The 26637-nt window shown below is 49.4% G+C and overlaps 2 protein-coding genes across 9 annotated transcripts in view; one reads left to right on the top strand and one right to left on the bottom strand.

Moving 5' to 3' along the window:
- Window positions 1-24: 24 nt before the first annotated feature.
- NCF2 (neutrophil cytosolic factor 2) lies at window positions 25-24687 on the top strand. Of its 2 annotated transcripts, XM_038412981.2 has the most exons (15): window positions 71-334; window positions 1425-1507; window positions 2191-2299; window positions 3909-4043; window positions 4533-4640; window positions 5622-5681; window positions 7097-7140; window positions 8886-9027; window positions 10243-10305; window positions 10995-11073; window positions 13986-14032; window positions 14736-14887; window positions 14968-15079; window positions 17375-17543; window positions 20692-24687. In XM_038412981.2, the coding sequence occupies exons 1-15, from the start codon at window positions 161-163 to the stop codon at window positions 20787-20789; spliced, it is 1575 nt and encodes a 524-aa protein (XP_038268909.1). In that variant the 5' UTR covers window positions 71-160; the 3' UTR covers window positions 20790-24687. The 2 variants fall into 2 exon arrangements, with proteins under 2 accessions (XP_038268910.1, XP_038268909.1); XM_038412982.2 differs by lacking the exon at window positions 4533-4640 and having other exon boundaries at window positions 25-334.
- Window positions 23602-26637, bottom strand: part of SMG7 (SMG7 nonsense mediated mRNA decay factor) — a 103352-nt gene continuing 100316 nt past the window's right edge. For all 7 annotated transcript variants that reach the window (XM_038412970.2, XM_043491059.1, XM_038412971.2 and 4 more), the window contains one exon: window positions 23602-25747. In XM_038412970.2, the coding sequence (XP_038268898.1) occupies window positions 25634-25747 (114 nt within the window). In that variant the 3' untranslated portion in view covers window positions 23602-25633. The remainder of the gene's footprint in view (window positions 25748-26637) is intronic.

Below are 26637 nucleotides of genomic sequence, written 5' to 3'. Positions count from 1 at the left end.
GGGATGCTTCCTGTTTGGTTTGCGACACTGCTAACCAGGGCCAGAGGAAACACAGAAGTACAAGCAGAGAAGTGCAGAATGGCTGCGTGACTGTAAAGAGCAAAGAAGGGCTGAAGTAAGGGGAGGCAGTCTTTACCCCACTGCAGGCTGCTGCTGCACCATGTCTCTAGCTCAGACCATCCGACTGTGGAATGAGGGAGTGTGTGCTACAGACCGCAAGGACTGGACAGCTGCGCTGGATGCTTTCACCTCAGTGCAGAACCCCCCTTCCAAACTCTGCTTTAACATTGGCTGCATCCACCTGATCCTGGGGAATTTGGCTGAGGCAGAGCAGGTGAGTCACTCCTGTTACTGGCCCTTTTTCACAAACCAGTCTGACTGACGTACAACAGGGTGCAAGCCCAGACTGCTCTGCCAGACAGACCTGCTGAAACGTGGCGTGACTAAGGAGCGTAGATTGGCCGATGGGATGACTTGCAGACCAGCACATCCAACACCTGGCTTGATCTGTAGCCTGACATACAGAAGGGTATTCAGCACAAATCCAATCCAAGGGGGTGGCTGGCAAACTGGCCAAACTGGGTACAGTGCGGGGGGAGGGGGAGGGGAGATTGACACCCCAATGTAGAGGGCTATATGGAGCATTCTCTGAGTGGAACACATCAACATGCAGGGATAAAGCAACTGGTTAGAAAGACACAGTGAGACAACTATGGTGCATCAATTCACCCAGTTCATTCCTTCTACCCTACTGAAATTCAGTTAGTTCATGAGTCCTAGGATGACCAGATGTCCCGATTTTATAGAAACAGTCCTGATTTTTGGGTCTCTCTCTTATATAGGTTCCTGTTATCCCCCACCCCCTGTCCTGATTTTTCACATTTGCTGTCTGGTCACCCTAATTGGTCCCAGCAAGATCCAGGCAGGAAATGGTTTTCCTGATTCAAAGCAGGGACTTGAACCTAGCTCTCCAGGTTCCCAGCGAGTGCCCTAACCACCCAGCTATTGGCTATACTGGAGGGCTGTGGGGGGTCCAGAAATTCCACTGTGGACCAAAGAGGCATTTCCCGACAGTTTCTTGACCAGCTCTGGTCTCCACTTGGGGCATCAGAAACACTGGTCAGGAGAAATACAGCAGGCATGTAACAGAGGGACAGGCAGCAGGAGGCAACCCCTCCCTTGTCTTGCTTCTCTCCATGTTCCCCTTGCTTATTCACCCCTCATTTAGACCCCTTCCCCAGTACTCTGCTCTCATGCCTCACTCCAGCCTAGGGCAAGCGTCTCTCCACAGCATGTTCCATTGCTCTGCATCACTCTAGGTCTCCTCCCTGATCCCTAGCCTCGCACTCAATGTCCAGGTCTCCCTCTGCCACTCTCCACCAGTCTGTCTGTGCCGTGTATGAACCACCTTCTGCTCTCTGCAGGCGTTTGCCAGGAGCATTAATTGCGACAAGCACTTAGCCGTGGCCTATTTCCAACGCGGGACAGTGCTTTACAGGAGAGAGAAGTAAGTGTTGGGTGCACTCTCCAGAATCGGGGGGTTCATGCTGCCTTTAGGCAGAGCCATTTCCTGGTTCCTGACTGGTTGAGAACAGTTATTTTGGCAAGTCAGTCCTGTTGTGATGCCAAAGGTGATAACTGGGGCTGGGGCACACCTCCCAAGGTAAACGTTTTCTCTTGCTTAGAGGCAGAGGACTAGTGGGTTGAGAACAGGGTATCGGAGCCTGGGGAATACCCCAGTGTCTTTAAAGACCCCCGCACAAGACAAAGACAATGGGAGACAGTTAATACCTTCACGGCAGGGCCCGTCTCACACATTGTGCAGTGCCTAGTGTAATGACAATACTATTAACACTGATCGTGGCTTTGAAAATAGCATGGATAGAGGTGAGAGGCGCAAAGTGCTAGGGCTGGCAAACTGCGATGGGCAAGGAGGAGGGGGATGCACTCGCCCCAAGAGATTCTGACATCTGAGACCCTTGAGGCAGCCATATCTCATGAAAGTGACTCCAAATGGCCCCAGGACTCAGGTAACGGTAAAAGGTCATCAGTATCCCTACAGGCTGGAAGGAGTCATCTTAGAGCAACTCAGGGCTAGAGCAGGACTCTGGGGGCTTTTGAAGGATGACAGGCAGCGAGACTAGCACAGAGCCGTGCCCTGATGGATTATCACCTTTCTTTGCTCTCCAGGTACGAATTGGCTATTGAGGACTTTAAAGAGGTGTTGGCCCTGCTGCGAGGGAATCAGCTGATAGATTACAAGATCCTGGGGCTGCAGTTCAGGCTGTTTGCTTGTGAGGTGAGATGTGTGCAGGGGCTGGGAGTGTTTGAGAAAAGTGAGGGCAGCCGGGAAGCATGGGAGGTGAAGGAATGGGGTTGTATGCTAACCCAGCGCCACTCAGCCAGTGGGTGCAACACAGAAGTGGGTCACCATGGGACACACAGTCAGCATAGCGGCTGAGAAAGCCGCAAAATCCCAGAGTTGGTAGGACCCCTAGCACATGCACTTGACCCACAAACCCTGCCTCACCCAACACCACCAACTCCACCCCATGACCAAACTCCCCCAATCCTTTGTGAATGATTTAGTGGTTCCTAGTCAAAAAAAAAAAAAAAAAAAAAAAAAGACTGAGATCACCTCATGATAACCAGTGAGGGCTGGCTTAGGGCCAGGCTCCCTCCTGGGGACTCAGCTCTGGGGTGAGAAGCTGAGGAGCTCTCTGCAGCTTGGGTTCTTCTCTCTCAGTCAGTCAGGTATGAGCCCCACCTCTACCACCACCATGGGGGGGGAGACCGGGGCAGCACTGCCTTCCCTGAGACATCTCCTCTCTACTCTACCAAATTCATGGCTGTGAAAAATGCATAACGGCCTATGAAATCTGATCTCCCCTATGAAATCTGGCTTTTGTAGGGGAGACCAGATTTCACAGAGTTGGGCAGCTGGAGAACAGTGGCTGCTGGACAAGAGCCCAGCTCTGAAGGCAGAGCCACCGCAAGCAGCAATGCAGAAGTGAGGGTGGCATGGTATGGTTTTGCCTCCCTTACTTCTGCGCTGCTGTTGGCAGTGGTACTGCCTTCAGAGCTGGGCATCTGACCAACAGCTGCCCTCCAGCCACTCAGCTCTGAAGTCAGCAGCACAAAAGTAGGGGTGGCAATATCATGACCCCCCTCATAGCCTTCTGACCCTCCCCAGCCCCGTTTTGGGTTGGGACCTGCCACGATTACAGTACCATGAAATTTCAGATTGAAATATCTGAAACTGTGAAATTTATGATTTTTTAAATCCTGTGACTAAAATTGACCCAAATGGACCATGAATTTGGTAGGGCCCTACTGATTATCATCTGGCAATTAGGCAGCACGGAGGAAAGGGGCGTCTTGAGGATTCGAAGCAGGAGTCCGCAGCTGGGCAAGTTCTGCCTCACAGAGCTGGACAAAGCCAGGATTTGGCCTGCAGAGCGTGGGGAGGGATGGGATGGATTCCTGAAGGCTGTTCACTAGGACAGGTAACTTTAGAGATGTAAAACTAGCTTCTCTTTGTAACCAAATCCCCCTGAAAAGGGAGATGAGTTAGCCCTTGGTGAGGGCAAATCACATGGCCCCTGGGTAAAGAGTGTGATCTTTGTTAGGAAGGTTACAAGCAGGGAGCAGAATCATTACAAAGAGAAGCAAATCCTCTCCTCCCCCCTCAAACTCACACATCACCTTATTGTCTTCAGAGAGGCTTTCTCGATCCTCCTTTGGGATGCAAGGACAAGCAAACCCCTCAGCAGTGTCCTTAGGCAGTGGGTGCCATATGCAGTAACGTGGGCCCTCGCAGATCTGCAATCTGCCCTCTGGCGTAGGCCACTGTTCTGGGAGCGGGTCAGTGGAGATGAACCATTCTCTGCTCCCTGTCGACCTTGCAGGTGTTGTATAACATAGCCCTGCTCTATGCCAAGCTGGAGGACTGGAGAAAAGCTGAAGAGCATCTGACGCTGGCGATAAGCATGAAGACTGAGCCCCGGCATAACAAGATAGACAGGGCGATGGAAGCCATCTTGGTAAAGAATAACACTAGGGATTGCTCAGTGGGTCTGTTCCTATCTAGGCTCACACTGAAAAGCCAGGGACCTGTAGGGATGAGAAAGGCTCTGAATTCCAGGAAGGCAAGAAACTGTCTTTGACCAGAGACTTTACAGAGCAGCAGAAAACGCTGAGAAATATTGCAGGAAATGTGGGTTTCAGGGTAGACAATAGGATTTGCAGGAGAGTGGGGCTTGTGAGGGGATAGTTGGGCCAAGTGGGCATTTATTGTCAGGAGTGGGGGTTGAAGCAAGGCGGTGGTTGGGCTGAGTGGGGTTTGTGGGGAGGGGCTGGGTCATGGGGCAATTGGATCGAGTGGGGTTGTGGGGAGCTGGGGTTGACGCAAAGGGGCAATTGGGTTGAGTTTACATGGAGAGAGTTAAACAGAAAGACAGAAGTCCGGCAATGCTGGAGCTGTGCTCTCCCCACATGTCCCTGAAAAGCACTGTGATTTCTGTGTGCTGCAGAAGCATAGACTCTTTGAGCCGGCGGCAATTCCTCCGGGGAAGCTGTTTAGGCCAAATGAAAAGCAAGTGGCTCAGCTGGAGAAGAAAGATTACCTGGGAAAAGCTACGGTAGGAAATTCATCCAAGGGGGAGGAATTAACATGCAGTTTTCTCAAGTCGGGCTGTGGGTCAGAGGAGCCAACTTGCTAGCCTCTGCCTAGGATCCCCACTTATTTATTATTGGCTGAGTCTTGGCAGCACAGAGGAGAACAGGGAATTGAGGACATCCCCACCCTGAGGAACTCATCCACTTGTAGTGGGAGGGAAATCAGTAGAAATCCATTGTAAAATTTGGAAGCTGCATGAATAAAACAAGAAAACGGGCCTGTGTGCGACCATGTTTTCAGGCCCCCTTCAGTGCGTGAGAACCAAACGCTGCAGCAGTGACGTAGCACGTGAGAACCGGGAAGCGAATGGCCAATTCCCTTGCCACTGCCTGAGCCAGAAAAGAAACCAGCAGCAGCTAAGATGCAAAGCAGATCAGCCAACCAACATCCTGTCAGCTCCATTGCTCCCAGGGGCTGTCAGTAATGCACGTAAGGGCATCTGGTTTCGAAGGCAAGGATTTTTGAAACAGCCTAAGGGAGTTAAGTACCAAAATCACAGTGAAAGGGAGCTGGGAACCTAGCTCTCTCCAGCTGCTTTCAGAAACTCGGGCTACAAATATAGCTGAATTTTAAGCCAACATTGTCCCATTCAGTGCTGCAGGGACAAGGCTCAAGTATGAGAGCTCACTTCCGTGAGAGGGTAGGCTCAGGTGCCCTGCAGCGCAGTAGAAAGCATTTAGCCTGAAGACATGGCTGCTCTTGAACCGGGGCTGGTGATAGAACCACTAGAGGAACAGCGGCCCCCGTGGTGGTTGGGTCAATAATACATGGGAATTGGAGCAGTTAGCAGGGATTTTCCAAAGCCGGAGAGTCAGGGCCACGGGGAGGTTAGACTACAGTGAGCAGCAAGCAAAAGCGTGGGATCAAGGTGGCAGGAGAGGTAGTGGGAGCTGGGGAAAGCCAGAAAGAACCAAGTAACGGCCTTTCCCCTCTTTGTCTGTAGGTCGTGGCGTCTGTGGTCGACAAAGATAGTTTTTCAGGGTTTGCTCCGCTTCAGCCGCAGGTGAGGCAGCATTGGGTGCATCGTAACACAATACAGCAAGTGCTGCCAATGAGAGAACGTGTGCACATGTCTGCACTGCAATCACTGATGACATAGCAGCTAGATTTGACCTCGTTAGCTCAAACAGCAGCAGTGAAGGCACAGGCGGTAGCCAGGGCTAGCTGCTCCAGCCCAGACCCGGTGTCCTGGGTGGTTCTGTATAACCCGTGCTGCTGTGGCTTCACCTCCATTGTGCTGCAAGCTAGCTAGATCAGTGCTAGTTTGGTTATGTCCATGCATGCGGCAGTAACAGCTGATTGCAGCATCCACACACCTTGCGTGTGAAGCTGATTTTCAACAACTTGCAGGAAATCCAACAAGACCCGGATAGTTCAGCTGTTATTTTCCCTCCTTCTCTCTCCCTCCCACCAGCTTCAGTTTCCTGACAAACACACCTCCCCGCTAGGCCTTCAGCTGACATTTGCTGCATCTGAGGCATTCCATCTGTTCAGACTCTTGAGTCACCAGAAGGCTTTAGTTAAAGTTCTTTGAAAGACTATCAAGGAAGTGAGGTAACCACAGGGTCAGGTGTATGTCCTCTTGTGAACTGAAACAGCTCCATTGCAAGAATAAGCAGGCTGATCCCACTACGGCAAGAGGCTGATAGCATGTTTCCCTACCATTCAGTTGTATGACCATGTTTAATGTAGCAGAGCTCTTGAAGAGGTGGTAAAATTGGCTAAGGATCCAAAATGATTTGGTTTAAGACTAGAGGAGATTGTGTAGCGCTGCAGAAGGGCCTAGCAAAGCTAAACACCATGATGGCAGCTGAAATTCATCAGCAGGTGAGTGCATGGTGCTGCATATTGGAGCAAACAATGAAGGGGCTGAATGGGCTCTGGGTTAAATTGTGGCTTCTTAGGGTCTGTCTAAGCTGCATTTAGACCCCTGTGGCTAGCCCATGGTTTGGGCTCATGGGGCTTGGCTAAGGGGCTGTTTAATTGCGGTGTAGATGTTTGGGCTCAGCTAGAGCAGGGCTCTAGAACCATGCAAGGTGGGAGGGTCCCAGAGCTCAGGCTGCAGCCTGAGCATCTACACTGCAATTAAATAGCCTCTTAGCCCGAGCCAGCTTGCTCAGGTGTCTAACTGTCATGTAGACAGACCCTTAGGGGGATGAGCCAACGTGACATTATGAACATCTCCTGAGATGGCTGCCTAAAGCACAGCAGTGGTCCTGGGGGCAAATAAGGGGTTGGGTTGCACTGAGAAGGGAAAAGAGATTAATCATGCCATTGCAAGTATTAAACTGCTGGTCTATATTAGGAGAAAGGAAACATCCCGAGAAGGGCAAGACATGTGTTAGGAGCCTGGAGGGATTCCTTTTGCAGAGGGATTAAACTGGCAGGATTATTTAGGTTCTGTTTGTTTGTTTACAGACGCATGGCCCTCCACCCAGACCAAAGACACCAGAAATCCTCCGGTGAGTTAAACAGAGTCTCGGGGATAACAGTAATGCATGGAGCCAGTCTGATACTGCAGCAAATAGACTATGGATACAGAGGCATGGCAGGCTGCAGATGTGTAAATTAATCAGACATGCAACATCACCCACCCCCCTCCCCTCCCCCCAAAGAATTGAGACACTGGAGCAATAGGGAACTGGACTGGCAGGTGAGAATGGCTTTGGTGATGAAAAGGGATCTCGGATACTAATAGGGAAGGAGACAGCTGCTCTAGCAGTGGCTGGAGGAGAGGGGAACAGCAGGGTGTAGCTGGAGAAGGCTGTAGCAGCAGGGGTGAGGTGGAGGAGAATGTAAAATGGGGACAGCAATAGAGAGATCGGCTGCAGTGGTACAGGGGACGAATGTGGAGACTGGAGAGGGAAGGAGTGGTGAGCTGTGCTAGGCATAGGAGCAGCAATTACTTCTATGTATTCCAATGAAATAAACTGCTGCATTGTGATTGGTGGGGCTGTAATTCCGTCTCGGGGATCCACTGACTTCCTAGACCAAGAGAAAGAAGCCCTTGTGGCTTTTGGTGCTACCAGAGCCCCTCTGTAGATTTATAGCCCCAGCTATAAACCCAGAGCTGGGGTTCTCGTCCCAGCTCTGCCACGGATGGGCGGTGCTAACCTTGAACAAGTCAACTCTCTGCCTCATTGTATCCACCTGTGAAACGGGGACAATGCTTCCCTAACTCCTGTGGGGGAGGCATCAGTGTATGCAAGCGGCTGCACAAGGCTCAGATGACTCATCCTATATAAAAGCAGAATAGTAATAACATGTGTAGCACCTGTCCCGGTACCGAGGCTCTGCGCAGTTACAGCTCCCAGACTGGCCATGTCACACGCACACTCACTCTATATTGGATACTGGATTTTCTCCAGTTCTGGTGCTGGTTTCATTCAGAATACCACCATCCCTAACAGGAGTCAGTAACTTACAGCTGTAATGCCAGATAGGTTCAGCTCCCTATCTACTATCCCGTGTGCTTTTGGGATGCAGTCTGAGTGAGCGATGGAAGGAGTGAGGAGACTCCATGTGTGGGGAGGATGAGAGATTGCATCAGACGCTAGCCCCATTGCAACAGCACGAACACCACGTTTCTGTTTGCCCAACCTAGCAACTTCCGTCCTAATTTAGCGGCAATCATATGCAGTTCTGCCTTCAGAGGGGGTCAACCTATGATTCCCTGAAGTGCCATGGAAAACCACATGCTCTTTACCAGAGCGCTGGGGCCAGCTGCTCTTTACTCTTTATCACTGAGCTCTCCCGTCCTGGGCTCTCTTCGCAGCCCTGCCACTGACCTTCTGAGTGACCTTGGGCAAGTCACTTTGCCATTCTGTGCCTTAGTTTCCCCATCTATAAAATGGAGCCTGGTAATGATACTTATGACTTACCTGCGTTGTAAAGTGCTTGGAGGTCTATGGATGAAGAGTGCTATGTATACATGATGATGATGTACTTGGTACTTTGATACCCTGGTGAGGGGTGCATCGGGCCAAAATCCAGCTCTCTGTCCTCCCACTGCAGGGCTAATGGGGTAAAATGAGCAGATACAGTGAGGAAGGACGATGGCCTTCTGACATAGTGACTGTGACAGCCTCAGCCACTAGAAACACAGAGGGAGGCGGGAAGAGGCCCAGGAAAACATGAGATCCAAGACAAAGCTAAGGAAGGCAGCAGCACTCTTCCCAGCTGATTCAGCCATTGTTTCCCCATCTAGGGCCCTGGAAGGGGAGCCTCACCGTGTGCTGTACGAGTTCATGCCTGAGACCGCGGAGGAGCTGCAGGTCCTGCCGGGAAACATTGTCTTTGTCCTGACGAAAGGGAAGGACAACTGGGCCACCGTCATATTCAACGGGAAGGTACTTAGAACCCATTCCACACGTGGGCTTTGCCACACCAGTGCTAGCACTTGCTAACGGCATGTTCCCACTCCATTGAAGGCAATGCCAAAGCCTCCTTGATCCCTATGGGGCAGTGCCAGGCCTCAGTTGCTGGGTGAGTTTGCTGGGTTGCTTCGTATGTCATTGCTTTTGTGCTGGGGCCTGTTACCTGATCCATGTGCTTTAGGGTCCTCGCTGCAGCCTACAAAGCGCTGCAAACAGACACATTTCTAGGCTTGGTAGGATCCTTCCCTGCTACAGGTCCCTTGGGGAGCTGTTTCCTGGCATCCTCTAATTCCATCAGCCAGCATCTGAGCACAGACTGCCTTGCTCACCCGCCAGCCCCACTTCAGGCTGTCTGGCCCCTGCGCAGCATTTCCACCCACCTTCTCACTGTGGGCTTACCAACTTGTTCCTTGCATCCCCGCTACCTGCTCCCTCAGCCCTGCATTTCTACAGTGCACCCCATGCACTTTAACAGTACCCATCACACCACCCCTGGGAAGTCCCTGTTTTACAGGTGGGGAAGCGAAGGCCACAAAATGACTTGCCCACGATGAAGCAGCAAGCAAGTGGCAGAGCCAGGAAGGGGATGCCAGCCTCTCAGCTCCAAGGCCTGACCACACTTCCTTCCTGTACAGCTGGTCTCATTCAGCACCCCTCCCCCCATCAGTTAGTGACCTTCAAAAGGCCATCCAAGCCCCGCCTTGCCCTTTCTCCAGAAACTGCTCAGATGCAAACCCTCAACTCAAAGTGCAAGAGCCCTGAGGCTACACCTGCAGCTAGATCCCACGCATGAAAGCAAAGCTTTGGGCTCTAGCCCCAAGCTGTGTCAGCCCACTTAGCTCCATGACACAGCAGCGTGAGCTGACCAAGCTGCTCTTGGTGGCCTATCTGATCAGATACCATGCAGGGAGGGCATGCTCCCTCTCCTTAGATCCTCCTCCTGGGACAGTAGGTTCAGCCCTAGGCTGCTTAGACACCTCTCTGAACTGGAAGAGGCCACAAGAAACAAATCTAAACTCTGCAGCAGCTGCCCTTCCAGGCTACAGGTGTAGAGGAGACCCCCAGACTGATGGGCATGATTGAGTTGCTCCTTCCAATCGCGTGGTTCTACCCATATGTTAATCATAACCCTGCTGCCGTCTCCTCCTAACCACTCCTGCTTTTGTCTTTGTCTCCCCTCCCCCACAGAAAGGGATTGTCCCCTGGAACTACCTTGAGGCTGTGGAGCTCCAGAACCAGCCGCAGGACCGGGTAAGGCAGGCTGGCGCACTAGCAGCCCCTTTGGAATAGATGTTTCCCTGCACAGTGGTGTCTCGCACCAGGAGAATGATGCTGCAGCTCACCAGAGCCTACAGCGCTGTCATTGTTACTGTACACAGGGGCACCTGCCTGCAGCACCCCCTGCCTCATGCTCTCCAGCCCTGCATGCTCACTAGGGCTGCATGAATTGCTCCTTGAGCACCCAGAACTCCCCCAAATCAGGATGACCATGTTACCTTCATGAATGTCCATATATCTGGGTAGGTGCAGATCCCATGGTCCATAGAGTGGTAGCCAGGGATTGCTTGCGCTGCTGGGAGCGGGGAGACCGAGTGTTTCATCACCCCACTCTCTCCATCAGGATCTGAATGGACTGAGAGATGTAGAGGCTCTGCCAGGCAGTTCCCTCCAAATGCACACTGCCCCCTACAGGTTACTACCCAGCACTATCACGCATGATGGGGAGCTGAACTAGGGCTACCCAAATCACCCTTCCAGGATCCCTGTGGCCAGTGAGTCCCAGCAGGGATGTGATGCACAGATCCCGCCACCCAAGATCTCAAAGCAGCAGCTCTGCCGGTGTCCTAAAAGGACATCCCACATGCAGGACAGCAGGACCCAAGCTCCCCTGTGCTGTCCCCTTCTGATAGAAATACTAACTACAATCAAATCCTGCATAGGAGGAAACCCCCACCGAGTTGGACATCCCTGCCCCACCCAGTTCCACCGCTCCGGAAAAGCCCAGGTCTTCAGCACCAGGTCAGTGACCATCGCACCCAGGGATCGCTGAGATGGCAGTAGCTGGTGGAAACAGGCACTCGGTGTTAGTTTCACCCCATTTGATGGGGGTGTGGCCCCTCTTTCCTGCTCTGCTATACCTGCTCCGGGGGAATTTGTCCCAGCCAGCTGCAGCTCTTGTGTGGCCCTTATTTGCTGTTGGCACAGTAGAGGGAGGCTGGAGCAGGGAACACAGTCATTTGTAGTGTTATATGGCATAGCGCTGGTGATGGACTAGAAGAACAGAGGGTTGAATTGTCACGCGCCTCCAGGTCACTTGGAAACACTTTGAAACTGTGCTCCTAAATCACGTGGTCACTTAAGAACCTCCCACCCTAAATCCTGTCTGACTGGTGGGGAACAGTACAAAGTCGAGGCCCAAAGCTCTGGGTACAGGAGGAAGATGCTCATGGTTTGCAGGCTGCCCGCTGTGGACACGCACTGCCTTTGAGGGGTTAGTTGGGAGATTAGACCCAATTTTGCTGCTTTAGCTTTAGATGTGGGCTTCTCTCCCAGGGCTCTGAACCCTGCTCCAAAGCATTTGGCCCCTGCTTGGGCTCTCAGTACTCTGCTTGTTCAGTACAGCTGGGACATGGGGCATGAGGGCTGTGTTTGAAAAGCTGCTTGAACCTTCAATTCCATCTCGTATGGACAGTCGGGCTGATTTCACGCCCTCAGAAGAAAAGGTCCTCAGTGTGCTTGGCTAAGGGCTGTCTGGACTGCAGTGAATGCTGCACTCCCAGCGTGCCCACACTCAGACAACGTTACTGAGAACGATCCGTGATGTGGTAGTGCCGAGCGGTGCTTACTGAGATCAGGGGCCCATTGTGGGAGGTGCTGTACAGACAGTTAGAGACAGTCCCAGATTCCCTACTTATTTTAATAGACAAGTCAGAGAAAGGAGTTGCTATTGTCCCCTTCCTGCAGAGTGGGAACTGAGGCACAGAGTAAATTAAGCATCTTGTCAAGCTTGTAGAGCTGAGAACTAAACCCACTTCACTCACCTCCCAGTGCAGGGAAATCAGCACAAGACCATCCCATAGCAAGCTGCTGTCTGCCTGTCCTGGTAGTGGGCAGCGCTGTGCTGGTGAACAATGATGGATTGACAGCCCTGGAGAATGAAGCGCTGTATGGCCCCAGAACAGGCAGAACCAAGGAGAAGCAGGGTAGACAGAGGGTCTGGAATGGGGCTTCTATCCTGAGCGAGAGAACCACCTCTACGATATCACTCCTTGCCCTCTGCTCAGGGTGTCAGCAGAGGGGCCACTTTGCACTGGGCTGGATGGTGGCAGGTGGACACAGCTACATCTGAACTTGCTTTACAGCTAAACACAGTCTGCGAACATAATCAGGTGTTGGACAGGGACACAACACTGGCAGCTGGCTGTCTTGTTTGGAACAGAACAATCACTTTCAAAGGCCATGGACCAAACAAAGCCATCTTCAGCAAGGAGGGAACTAAAGAACTGGATGAAAGTTTTCATTTAAAGAAACAAAACAAAACCTCTGACCAAGAATGGCACTCTTTCAGAATGGGAGTTAGTTTGAGCATTTTACAGTTTTTCCAACAACTTTTTAAATTTTTCATAAAAACCTAAAAATGTCTGCAGTGTTTACAAATTTCCAGAAAAAAAGACTTCCTTTCCCAGTCAGCTGTATTTCAGAGACACTAGGAGAGTAACATTCAGCAATGCTAGAAGAGCTGACAGCCACACCAATTAGCCCTTTGTGAGTCAGAAGGCTCAGGGAACCTTCACATCCAGCAGGGTCTCTAGCCTAGCAAAATCCTTAAAACAGAGCACAAATCTCACAGTGGGACCATATTGAATACCCTGGCGCTTCTGTAATGCCTTCCAGTGTCAAAGCATTAACAAACCAGGGGGCAGATCCTCAGCTGGTATAAACTGTCATAGCTGCGTTGACTTCAATTGCATCAGCTGAGGATCTGCTCCCATGAATTTAACCTTACCTCTGTGAGTTAAGAGTTATCTGCAGCGTATGGAGAAGGAAACATGCACAGAGAGATCATTTTCAAAAGTGTTGAGCACCTGGAGCTATGGGCACTCCCCAGTGACATGCCCAAGGTCACACAACAAGGCAGGGGCAGAGTTGGGAACAGAAGCCAGGAGGTTTGACTCCCAGTCCACACATTAACAGATCTTCACAGATCCAAAACCCTGAGCTGAGAATGTAAGTGGTATGACAGATGAGAGTCACATACATGTTTGTACGTCATGATCATTAGTTTATCAGTCTAAACACGGGGAGTCTAACTTCCCTTCCATTCTAAAAATTCAGACCTCTACCACTTGCGCTAACTTGGCTATCATTAGTGCTGGAACTTACAGTGTCTTGTCAAGCCCCAAGCTCTAGGAGAGACCACTGTAAACCGAACCCTGAGCAGGTCGACACATTTCATCCAGTGTTACCATGTGAACCAACCTCCCCTTCTAGGTGCACTGTCCAGTGATTAAGGAGCTCACTCAGCCACATGGATAGCCACATAGTGCGGATTATGTTACGTTACCCAGCAATTTGTGCTTTTGTTTGTTTTTTTTTAAGAAAAAAACTGTCTCTATGCCCTATGGTTGCAAAAATAACCTTTAAAATGTGAAATCAAGTGTAGCTGATGCAGTGATATCGGCCTGAGTCATAGAAATTTGGATTGCTTCCATTCATCTCAATGAGGGTGTTAATGGCAAAACCTAGTGACACTAATGATTTCACTCATTTTGGCAGCAACAAGCTAATGTGCTTATCTGTCATTGTTTGATGTAATGAAAGATGTGGGGTAAGGGGGCTGCCATGAATCTGAGCGTATATTTGCATGGAGAGTGACAATAGTTACCTGCTTAGATTCCATTCATGTACTATTTCCTCTGCTGTCTATTCAGCTCATGGACCTGCTACTTCTGGAAAACAGCAGCAAGAAGCTCCAAAGGTAATGGATGTCTCTGTGTGCTTGTGGAGAGGAACCACTGAAGGGTGAATACATACCGTCCATATACACAAGCATTTATTGTTATTGGGTAAATATTTGCGCTTTTGGAAGTGCTGCAAAACCAGAAACATTTTTGAGCTTGTCACCTTCTAGACTAATAGCCTCTCTGAAAAGTAATAGCCAGACTGCAGGTCAGCTGGACAGCAGGATCTAAGACAGTCAATGTATCCGAGCACATCCTTTGACTTTTTACTGTGCTGGTAAGTTAATGATTGGGGTAGCTCTTGGAGAGGTATCCTCTATCCTCTCCCTGCACAGAGCAATGTAAGTCTCTCTCACACCATCTGCACTAGCATGTCCTGACTGACCAGAGTAAATTGCTTTCAGAGTGGTCAAGACTGGCTTGGCTTCCCTCCTAGAATTGCCACCGTGTTTGCCAATAAGCCTTAGTTGTGATGGTGGCTTTTGTGACAGACACTTACCTGCTGGAAAAGCTATTAAAACCCCCCAAGCTGGCAGATTGCTTGTGACCTGTGTCAGAATGGAACCAGTGGCTTAGAATTGAAAGGTTTCCGTTTCCATGCCAGCCCCCTGATTTATGCAGGCCTCATTCCTCGTCTTAACGAGTCATAACTATCTGTATTTATACAATAAGGCTTCTGTGGTGCAGATTGCAACATTCAATTCCACTTTTCCCCTGCAGGATGTAGGATCAGCTACTTCAAACCCATATGTTCTCAAGGTGCATTACAAGTACACAGTAGCAATACCAGTCTGGCTTGGAATCACCTACAGCAAACTCATGGACATGGTGTGCAAGAAACTGGAGCTCTCACCAGAGCATACTAAACTGAGGTGAGCTATTGCCCAGTCTCAGCATCATTCTCATCTTCAGGGGTCTTCTGGTCTCTCACTAATTTTCCCCTGTGGCACAGGTACCGACCTGTGGAGAGTGAGGAGCTGGTAACTCTGAGCGAGGAGAGCATGAAGACAGTATGGAGTCACACTAAAGACTATTGCCTGACACTGTGGTGTGACGTCACAGAGGTCAGTAGATTAATGCTTGCTGACTGTGGACAGCTCTTCTGGCACCAGCATTCCTAGTTTATTATCAGCAGGGACTCCTGCTGGCCAAATTTCGGAGAGAAATACGGTATTTGAGAATCTGGATATTTGAAAGTCATTCAGTCTGAGGGACAATAAGAGAAAATGTGGTAAATCCAGAGCCGAGAGCCAAACTCAAAGGTGCTACATAAAGTGGTGCAACAAACTCCCCTAGTTCCTTAGAGACTGGCATCCTCTGGCCTGTTTACCCCATGGCCAGGCTGCGTCTTTGATGGAGCTCCCGTTGGTGTAACTTACACCCCGGGACCCAGAAAGTGTCTGCTAAAGTAGATGCAGTCTGGTACATTCCTGTCTCCTGGCCAGTTACCCTGGCATGGACTCTCTTTGAATCAGTGAGGCATTCAGAGGTGATGTGTGAATGTGTGGGGTGGAGAGGGGGACTGTGTGCATGACAGGGCATTAAGTGGGTGACAGTCCACTTAAATCGGAATGACTCTGGGCCAGGGTAGCGTGCACTGGGGCAGGGAGTTAGAAGTTGTATCAGCTCGTGCTCCCCTCTAAATCTGGGCCCAATTTATTCAGATTTGGGCTCCTGTACAACAAGCGTAGGCCCATCCCTCCCCAGCTATCAGGAACTGGAAGGCAGGGCCAGAGGTGCAGGGGGGCATCTCAAAGAAGCCAGCCCCTCAAATCGAGCGGTCGCCACGTCAGCCCCTTTCTCCACCGTACCTACCTTTCAATTCCCATCTTTCACAGGCTGGAACACTCCACCGCAGGCCACTGCTGTACCTGGGTCCCAAATGCAAAGGGGACCAGCACACTCAGCTCAGCACAGGCCGTTTCTCAAGGACCGGACAGCCCATTAGGCGGGAGGAGGTTGTGTGAAAGTCTAGGCACTGGGGTGAGAGCTTGCAAGGTGCGCTGTGGGAAGACACAGCCAGGAGGCAGCTCCCCGGAACAAGCCGCCCAGTAATCCCACTCCCAGTAGTGGCTATGTGCAAAGAGGCTGGTTTGAAATTTTTTTTTTTTTTTTTTAAGTCAGCGCCTCCAGAGAATGCCAGAGTCCTTGTGGGAGGCTCTAACTTTAAACTTCCCTGGTATTGGGGGTCCTTCCGAGCCCTCTTCCTCTCATCTCCCCAAGAACTCAGTTCCACTCCAAATTTCATCCCTCATTCGGAGCCCTAGAATGGCGGAGCAGCTGCCCTTGCTGAGCAAGACTAGCAGCAAGGCCCATTCTCCTTTGGTTTTGCACAAACCTTTCTATGGCCTCACGTACAACCCCAGTCCTTTAGTGAAATGAGTCAAGCTACTGAGGCACCCAGCCTTGTACACCCTGCATCTGCTGGTGACCTAGGTAGCTGTCAAACACAAAGGCAGGCAGAAAGCGCTACCAGGGACAACCTAGCTCTGATGAGTGCAAGGGTGGGGAGAAGCCTGGCTTTGAACCCAGGCATCTCAGCAGTGATTGAATGTCCTGCAAAGGACAGCCCGGCCTCCTGCTACACTCAGCCAGCTGCTGGAGCTGCAGGAACAGCTCTGAGAGGCATTTTACCCCCTGAGCATGCACACTGAAGAGCATCAGAGGGGGACAGAAGCAATGGCCGTTCCTGTCACATCAGTGCAGCCTTGTGGAGGCAGGGGGCAGCTGACCCTTCAGGGCTTTGGCAATGGCTGCTTTCCCCAGGAAGGCTGGGTCGGTTTGATCCCCACACATGGGTGGATTCCCTGGTGGGCCAGCTGCTCACTTCTTGCTCCTGCCTTGGAGACAAACTCATCCCCCTCGACCCAGCTGTGCCAGGCGAGGATCGGTGAGTGCAGGCCATGCCCACCACTTCACTGGCTATTTGAGTCCTGGGCTGATCTCACGGCAGGAGCTTGGGAGCCAGGCTTCTGGCTGCAAGTGAATCTAGGAGAAGGGCCCAAGTCCCACTCCTAGTATCTTGCACTTCTGTGATGTCTTTCACACAAGGGTCTCAGCATGCTTACAAAGCATCAGAGTGCACACTCTATTCCCCTCCCCCTGCCTTAGGGACAAAGCGCCCTCCGTAGGTACAGTAGCTAAGGAACATATAGGATAATTACATTGCCCAAGAACTACCAAATTGGTCTATCTGGATAAAGGAAGACATACACAGTTCGTCTGACACACAAGTAAACTTACAGTGTAACAACATTGCGACCTCCTCCTGTGAAATTCAGTCAGTAGCTTTTCTTACATAGACGTGCACATTAAAGGAAACACCAAGCAGCATCTCATCAGGCTGTTTCCTGCATTAGGGAGACAAAGATTTACCCCGAGGGGAAGATGGCCAATCTGAGGAGGGTACCCAGAAGACATCACAGCAGCTGGAAGCAAACCTCGTGGTAGCACGATACAGTTATGAAGCCATCCAGCCCGAGGACCTGGAGTTCCAGGCAGGAGACGTGATACTCATCTTATCCAAAGGTAGTTTTATGCTGCTATGACCTGGACTGGGGCTCCCTGTTCTGGTAGGAGCACTGGCCTGATTTCAGAGGTGCTGAGCACCTTCACCAGCTCCCATTGAGTTCAATGGGTGTCCTGGATATCCAGGTCCTCCAAAAACCATGACAAAAAACCCTTGAAAGTTAATTCATCCCAGCTGTTACCTAACAGTATCTCTTTAGCAAGTCACCTTTCTGCTGGGCGTAGATGAGCCAGCTGAGAACTTCTCCGACTGCTTCCCCAATCTGTTGGGTCTCACCCTGCACCTTAGTGGGCTCAACCACATATTGAGTCAAGCAGGCGAGACCAGTAGAACTCTCCTGTTTCCAGCTGCTTCCACACCCCTGGCTGAGGCACAGGCCCCTCCACCATCCAGCCTGCAGAGAGTAATCCCTTTGCTGCAAAAGCCAGCATTGCGCGAGACACTTGACCATTGCTGGTCTTTGTAGTAATACAAGCTTGCTGAAAGAAGCTTGGTGAGAAGCTGTTGGGTGTGGTCTTAGGGCTGTGGGGATAATGCTCAAATCCTGCAGGTTGAAAGCATGGGGGAGAATAAGAAAGATGCCTTCCTTCCTTCCCACCTCTAAGAGATGGGCATTTTTAATCTGAAACCTGCAAGATGGGTCCCTGGTTCCCTTTACTCTAGAGATTCCCCCATTTAGGTCTTGTCTATACAGAGAGAAAAATTGCACCAGTAACTACATCAATTTTTTTACACTGTTGCAAATTTTCTTGCCATGTACAAGGCCTTTGGATCAGACCTGCTAAGGTAAGGGCAGCTTCTGTCCCATGTGCTGAGCAGGAAGTGAGCAGGATTTTCAGCTGATTGACTAACCCCATGAAGCAGCAGACTAAGGAGGGTTTAGGGTCTACACATGGAAGCTTTCTAGTTCTTTCTAGTCCAGCTTTAGCTTTAGTCCAGTCGGCCCCAGCAGAAGTTCAGCCCACACAGATCCTCCAGTTCTACCCTCATTTCCCAGTTTAACAGTATTGGATGTTACCAGGCCACCCTTTTCAATCCACCTCAGAGCAGCCTTGTCCCACATCTAATTAAATACAGCCACACCGATTTTTGCCCTTTTCTTTTTTAAACACACTACACGTCCAATTCAGCCGACTTCAGTCGGTCTCTTGAGTTCTGTCCCGCTTGAGACATGCTAGTCTGTTAATCACTTTCTTAACATCTGTTTTTTCCTTTTTTGAAAGAAAGGAAGAACCAGGGTGGCCATTTCAGCCCAGGCTATCACACCCCACCTTCGGAACAAAGCCACTCAATTATTTCCCCAGGCCCTCTCTCCTAATCAGCTTCCTTTTTGGCAGTGATCGGTTTAGGGTAGAATTTTGTATGAATCTTTGATCCTTCCCCATACCAGTCTGTGGTGTTTTCAGGACAGTTCAAGCTTTCTGGGGGTGTGAGGCTGTGTAGTGGGCCTTGCTGGGAGCGATACTTTAGCCTTGACGGTTTCAGCCTGTGCACGATGCACAGCAGGGAGGACAAGGCTGGTATGCTCCCGTACAGTTATGAACAGAGACTACAGTAAGCACAGATACGGATAAAAACTAGGCTCAGCCCTCTGCCCTGAACTGGTGTGCCCACTCCCTTGCTCTCAAGAGCTCAGGTTGGAAGAAGGGCGGATTTGGCAGAGGACGAGCATGGCAGGAGAGATGGGTTTTAGTGAATCCCTCAGTATGCGAGATCTGTAGCTATATGCAGCCCTTAGATCTTATGCCTGCTCTAAGGCAGGAATCAGTTGGTGGCTGCACAGAGGTGCTGTCATTAATGAAGGGTCTTGTCTTCCTACACTCCCTCCTTGTCCCACTCAGGTTTTTTGCCATGCTTTTATATGCCCAGATGGCACCTGCCCTGCCCAGGATAAAGCCCTCTAATGCCCTGTGATCCTGCTGCTTCTTTTCACTGAGCCTGGAAAAGTCACCTCTTCCTTCCATTCATTTTTCAGAAATTCCAACACTCCATTCATTGCACCACCGCCCCAGCTGCTGTTCTCATTGTGACACTTGCTGGTTTTCGTCCATCTCTATTGCTCTGGTTTGTACTCCCTGATGTGACCAGTGACAGATTGCAGCTCTAAGGGTGCCAGGCTCTGGCCACGCCATATTTGGCTTTGCCCCTTAAGTTTGTTCCATTGTCTTTTATACAGGGCCACCATCCCCCCAGAACTGGGTCTGTAGGAACTTAGGGCAGTTTGGTGCCTAAATCCCACTCAAAGTTTGGCATGTAACAGGCTTTTGTGCCTTTGAAAAGCTTCCCCTTATTGTCCTACTGCCTCGGCCTGGTACTGGCTGCAGCTTTACACTGAACATCAATTTTCTGTCAGAAAGGGAGAGTCAGGGCGTGTCTACGCTGGCAATGCTAAAGCACTCCTGCAGCAGCACTTTAACGTGCCTTGTGTGGTTGTGGCACTCTCCCAGCGCTCTAAAAAAACACCTCAACGAGGGGCGGGCTCCCAAAGCTGGGGCACTGTTTACATTGGCGCTTTACAGTGCTGAAACTTGCTGCGTTCAGGGGTGTGTTTTTTCACACCCGAGCAAGAAAGTTGCAGCACTGTAAATTGCCAGTGTAGACAAGCCATCAGAGACTTCACTATTGCTATTGATTTTACCTGAAAGACGTTCAGGGTTTCATACTAGCGCCCATCACCATAGTATCTAAGATAATACTTCTGCATCCACCTACTTCTATAATGTCCCTTTCACATTTCCAGTCAGTCCTCAGGTCTCAGGAATTAATATTTTTTAGTTTAAAAAAATATAAAGCAAGATTGCTTTTTTTCCCCCCATCTGCCTAAGGCCTTACTTCTCTATTTACTCCTACAAGCTTTTCCCATTGTTTCAGAAATACCTGCCCATCTTCATACTGGTCCTCCCCAGTTCTGCAGCCTATTCTTTCTTGCCACCTCCGACTTGCGCTTTCAAAGCAGTCCATCCTATCTGTCCACTGGCTTCCTCAGTTCCTTCTTTAGCCACGTCTTCACCTGGCTTTCAGCACATCTATTTACCCATTTGAGCAGCTTACTGGCGCTCTTAGGCACTGATCGGTTTGTGGGGTGTGATGTTATTTATAAACTTATCCACAGCGAAAAAAGCATCTCCCTGTAATTTTATCTTCTAGTGAATGAAGATTGGTTGGAAGGCCAGTGCAAGGGGAAGGTGGGCATTTTCCCCAGAGCTTTTGTTCAAACAAGTGATGCCGAAAACCCTGAAATCTAATTCCACAAAAGACTAAGGATCCCAGGACGTGCAACAGCAGCATTTAAGATGTCTCCTCTCATTAACCTCTGTATGCAGAATTGTTACCCTTGTGTGTAAGAAAAGCCTTAATTTTCTTTTTCACCTTTTGTTTTGCCCCAGTTCTTATTTAAGCATGTCCCAGTTAGCATCTTGGTTATGAATCATCTCCCAGCGTGGAGACCAGCCACTCAGGCCTGCCTGAACAGTTGTGCTTCTAGACGACTTGAGAAGCAGTTCTCCCTGTATCTATTCTGCCTCTGGCAAAAATCAGGAAACCTCTTCTCAAGGAGGGCAGTGCTGTTCTATTTATGGCACTGCCAGCAAGAATGTAAGAGGAGCTGGTGGTCAGGAGCAAAGGATCAGGACAGGTTAATCCTGCCACATCATTTGTCACCTGTCAGCCACCATAACCCTCCCTCTCCTTTTCCCCCTTCTAACATGACTGTCTTTTTTCTGCTCAATAAAATGGCTCTTCTTTCACAGTGCTACACCTTCACTGACCAGCAGCTGGGATTTCTCAAAACCCTTAGGAAGGCACCTTTTCTCATATCGGAGCTACTATCCCTTCTGGTAGCACAGGAGCTGTGGATAAAGTTACTGTCAAATTGCTGCACTGACATTTACACTGTTAGGTGCTCTACACTTTTTATGAGACAATTTCCCCATTCTAAGTACTAACATGCATGTTCTGGAAAGTCCCCACACTCCTAGCAGTATAAATATTGGTATTTGTATTCAAGTAAATTTATCGTTCTTGAAAGATATCTGAAAACAGAAACATGAAAGCTACCACACCAGTACAGTGCTGGCTTGCCTACACTGCCCCACTAATATGCCTCAAAGCTGACTTAAAGGTACTAGCCTCAGACGAGGCAATTCAGTTTCCAAAGCTCATTTAAGAAGTGGTCCCATATTGCTACTATGACAAGAAGAGTACTATCAAGGATGGCGTAGACACCTGTGCCACTAAGACTTGAACTAAGACCAAACATCCATCAGGTAGTAAGGACATGGTCAATGCCATCCTGATGTGTATATGGACAAATGGCCTGTGGGCAAAATGCTCAACATCTCAGTATCAATCCCCTACCATCCCAAACTTTATTGATTCACATACCACCTTCAAAAGAAACTGTTAAAAGTACCACATGCAAATTTCTCCTTTTGTGCACATTTATTTTAGACCTTATTAGGCTCAACTGACGTATTTACAAACTCAGTAAAGTAAGTGGTGAATTAGGCTGGTAGACATCTTCCTCGGGAAGTCAGAGAAAGGAGTTTGGCTGGGGGAGTCTGGGTGTTAGGTTAGAGGACAGGAGGTTTAGAACTGATCAGGAATTTTTTTTTTTTTTAAACAAAACATTTCCCTCCCCGCACCATCAGAAAATGCAGCTTTATTAAAACTAAAATTTTCTACCGGAATGTACCAGTTTTGACAAAACTCACGAGGGAAGGTCTCAGGTCTAGGATGGAATTTCTGCTCAAAACCAGAGAGAGACACCCCCTGCCCTCACACACACTAGAACAGCCTGGTGATTTGGGCATTCACCTGGATGTGAGCGATCCAGTGAATATCTATTTATACAACAGCTCCAACAGGAGCCACACCCAACCCAGCATTCAAACCAGGAACCTGAACCTGGGTCTCACCCATCCCAGGTGAGTGCCCTGACCACCATGTTATTGGCGATTTTGGGATAGGATCTCTTGCTCGGTTTTACACACATTTCAAAAGAACTCAGTTCCATCATGATGCAGAATTGGGAATTTTCAAAATGGTAAAAAGGTTCACGAGGGGAAAACCATTTCCTTCCCAGCTCTAATGGTGTTAGACTGAGGATACAGGTTCTGGCTGGAGTGTAGAGGGGCTCTGGTGCTGAGAATGTGAGAGAACAGGGAGGCACAGAGGGGTGGGGGAGTCTTAGCTGGACATCCAGAGCTTTAACTGGACACCAAGAAGCTTCAGCCAGTTCACCCTTACTCCAAGGCTTCCAGTTCCCAGTTCTACTTTGGTTCTCTCTGAGCCAGGGAGCTGTCAGTCCCATTGCAACACCGGCCTCACAGGAGTTTTATACACAAAAATCTCCTCCTATCCTGGGCCCATGACTCACATCATCATCTTCTTCATTAACACTTTCTGGGGCGTAAGGGATTTTCCAGCCCACCAGTCTCTCTTTCTGGTCCCCATCCTAGGGAGCCTCTCTCCTGACTTAATGCTCTCCTGTAATTCTCTCTTCCTCCTGGGAGTCACTTAACAGCTGGGTTTTATGTTAAGGTGGCAACTACTTGATTAACACCTGACCCCATTCCCTCAGCTAGTCTGTGGCTACCTTGGATTCCTGTTTCCTTAAAGGGGCAATGTCCTTGGACAGGGGTCAGTTGGGATCTCTTAAAAAGGAACAGCCCACCCTGTTACAGCCTCATGTGTCACCAGTGATGCACATACCAGAATTTGGAAACCCCAGCCCTAAATCTTTCCATCAGACCACAGGATTAAAGTTTAACTCATTCTCCGGGCTCTGGCAGTTTGACATAATCAGTCTTCCAACTGAAGGCTTTGCCAGGAACTCCCATACATCATTTTCAATTCAATGCTCATAGCCCCTGTGCTATGTTTGCCTTTTGGGTCACCCATGCTGGGTCCAATCAGAATCTCTCTGGCTCACTTAATCTTTCAATCCCACGTGGCTATTATATTCCTTAGTATGAACCTTGCTCCTTTTTCTAAAAAAAGAGAATCTAAATAACTTCCATTCAGTTAGACAGGAAATAAATGCTACTCAGGCCTGGATGGAGAGAACATGGTTTAATTAAAGGCAAAGCTGATTTCAGCAGCTGCAGGTCTTGCACAGACAGACGAAAAACACAAAAAAGCTTACGACACAAACCAGTTTCTGTTGGGAATCCCCGAGCCCTATGCAACTCCGACACCGGAGGGTGGGATGGGGAATCCCGGCCCAAGACTCAGAAAACATTCCAAACACCAGATTCTCATGCAGAAATGGGATTCTGTGGCTGGGACTCTGGCACTGCTGGGCGTGAGATGGGGAACCTGGTTAGCTTGTCTAGAGTGCAAGAGTCAGTGACAGTTCAAGCACTGGAATGTTGCAGCTGCCTGGGTGCACAGCTCAAAATACACAAACTGGGAGGGCTGGAGAGGAGCACAGAAGGTGTCGGTTTGTATTCACCACCTCTAGGATGGGAGCTTCATTCTTTAGAGCTTTCAAAGGAAATACATCTTAGAACTGCAACAGAGAACAGTAATGTTGCTAGTGCAGGGGGGAGCCAGTCATACCCTATGAAGGGCATTAAGCTCTAATCTTCCCTTTTTGTATTAATTGGGGCTGCCCAGACTCCAGTGTCACTGAGGTTCCTGCATGTGCTTTGCTCTGCAGCCGTTTCTCAGCTCAACGATTCTAAATCATCACACACAAAACGCCCCTCTGGCTAGCATTGCAAATGGACATTTAGCTTGTTTCCATAACTTCCCTGGGAAACTAACAGAAATTCTGTCCTTTTTTCTATATGAGATTTCCAGTCTTCCTTTTCCCCTAATAAATAGCAAATAAAATGCTGTATTTCCCTTTCTGCGCCTTTTCAGAAGTGAACGGCGCTATGTTTTCTTCTGGGTGTGGGTTACACGTGTCTGTGATGCCTGAAATTTCACTCTGGAACTGGAGGTTTGGGGCTCAGCTGCATGCGAGTCTGGAGTTGACGTATACCTATGGGGCTGTGTACACACCACACTGCCCGGCTGACTGTCTTCTTTACCCCACCATGCTGGACCCATTCGTTGTTTGTGAGATGTTGACATCGGGAATAAAACTACGAGCATCCAGCAACAAGGGGAAGGTGGGGGGTAGAAAGAAAAACAAAACAAAACAAAAACACTGAAAGCTTCTACCTACCTACCTACTAAAAGGAGTCAGGCTGTGAATGCACAGACTAGTCTGCCCTTTATGAGGCTGGTCACTATTCTACAGTAAAATGTACAGGAATCAGAAACATTAATTTAAAACCCCGTAGCAGTTACTTGCTTGCACTGCAATGCCCACTGCGTCCCCAATTGTAGCTTGAACACCTACAGAAAGGGCATTTTACGCTGGAGTCTCTAACCCACACAAGGGCTGGCCAGAGCCTTTGAGTGAAAGATGAAGTGGTGTCAAGTGCCACACTCTCCTTCATGAAACTCCTTCACTAGCTCAGGAGATAGATCCCCACCCTGTCACCACCCACCTCTGACCGGAGCAGCGACTGGGGCTTTCGTTGCTACACACTGACTACAAAGCACATTGTGTATGGAAGAATTCAGTGTGATCTTACTACTGAGACAGTAATAATAATAATAATAATAATAATAATAAAGATGTTTAGGAATAATTTCAACTACATTCTCAGTCAGCAAAGCAATCATTAATGGATTCCTATTTTATCTTCCCAAAGAGAGGAAAAGGATTGAGAAGTTCTCATTGGCTTCTCCCATCTGCCCTTCATTCTCAGCTTTTACTTCCCATGTGGCTGGGGACATGCACGATGGAGAAGGTGAGAGGCGGTGATATCAGGTTACTGAGTGAGACAAACAGCAGTTCCTCTCTCCCTCCAGAGGGCGGGGGGGGGGGGGAGATGGGAGAGTTCCTGATGTTTTTTGTTGCACTGCAGACATTTCGTGCACGCTCAGTGGGTTGGTGGAGCACTTACGCCCTCCTGACAGCAAGGAACAGAAGAGAGGGCTGCCACCTGCACAGGACTGTGTGGGCGAGTCCTGCAGACCCAACATGCCATGGTTTATGGAGCCTTTCTTTGCAAGGATTGCCACCTCATTCTCAGTGTGGTGGATTCATGGGGCCTTGTCCACGTTGCTGCTTCTGCTTCTGCTGCATTAACAGTTGCTCCAGGGCTGACGGTCCAGGATGCATCATGGAACTGGACCAGATGGACTAAGGAAATAAAAACAGCAAGGGTCAGCATTAGTACCTGGTTGAGGGGGCCCCTTCTCATATACATTTCCCAGACTGGCAAGTCTCCCATTTTCTCCTGCCTCCCCTTAATATTTATACCAGGCTCTTCACTGGAATGGATGCTTTTGTAAGTGGCTGGATCACAGATTAGTTACTAAAAGGACCCTTCCTCTTAACTCTCCTCCCTTCTTCCTGTATGCCCATAAAACAAGATAACATGAACAGAAATTCCCATTACCTTAAAACTCATCCCAGACTAATAAGCAATGGAAATGCAGCATAGTTTGTTTTTAAATAGACACAGATATGGTAAATCAGACCTAACATTTGGTTTCTTCTAGTTCAGCCAGTATATTCCTGGTCTACATGACATTTCAAAGTGAGGAGAGAGATTTCTACAGTGTGAGTGAACTGACACCTATAGTGACGTCTTCCAGCACTGGACATGCCTAACACGTTGTCTGCATTAGTGGGTTTTGCAGCAGGAAACCTTCTGCTCATAGTACTACACTGCCTGTACTGCCAGTACTGCCTGGTCTACATTAAAAAGTTAGGTCAACCCAGCTACATTGCCCAAGCATGTGAAAAATCCACCCCCTCTGAACACCACAGTTAAGTTGATCTAATCCCCAGTTTAGACAGTGCTAGGTCTATGGAAGAATTCTTCCATCAGCCTAGCTGTTGTCACTCGGGGAGGTGGATTACCCATGCCAATAGGAGAACCCCTCCCGTCGACGTAGGGAGTGTCTATACTGAAGCGCTACGGTAGCGTAGCTGCAGTGCTGCAGCTGTGTTGCTGTACCATTTCAAGTGCAGACAAGCACTACATTAACAGTCTGGTGCTTGGAACGCTTGACACATATTCTGCA

The sequence above is a fragment of the Dermochelys coriacea genome, chromosome 8, assembly GCF_009764565.3.
Source record: "Dermochelys coriacea isolate rDerCor1 chromosome 8, rDerCor1.pri.v4, whole genome shotgun sequence".
Lineage (NCBI taxonomy): Eukaryota > Metazoa > Chordata > Testudines > Dermochelyidae > Dermochelys > Dermochelys coriacea.
This window is presented reverse-complemented; position numbering and strand designations above follow the sequence as displayed.

Coding starts and splice junctions, on each gene's coding strand:
- NCF2 (XM_038412981.2), top strand. CDS start 161: ATGTCTCTAGCTCAGACCATCCGACTGTGGAATGAGGGAGTGTGTGCT. Junction 7,141..8,885: donor AAGACACCAGAAATCCTCCG/GTGAGTTAAACA, acceptor TTCCCCATCTAG/GGCCCTGGAAGGGGAGCCTC. Junction 11,074..13,985: donor GCCCAGGTCTTCAGCACCAG/GTCAGTGACCAT, acceptor CTGTCTATTCAG/CTCATGGACCTGCTACTTCT.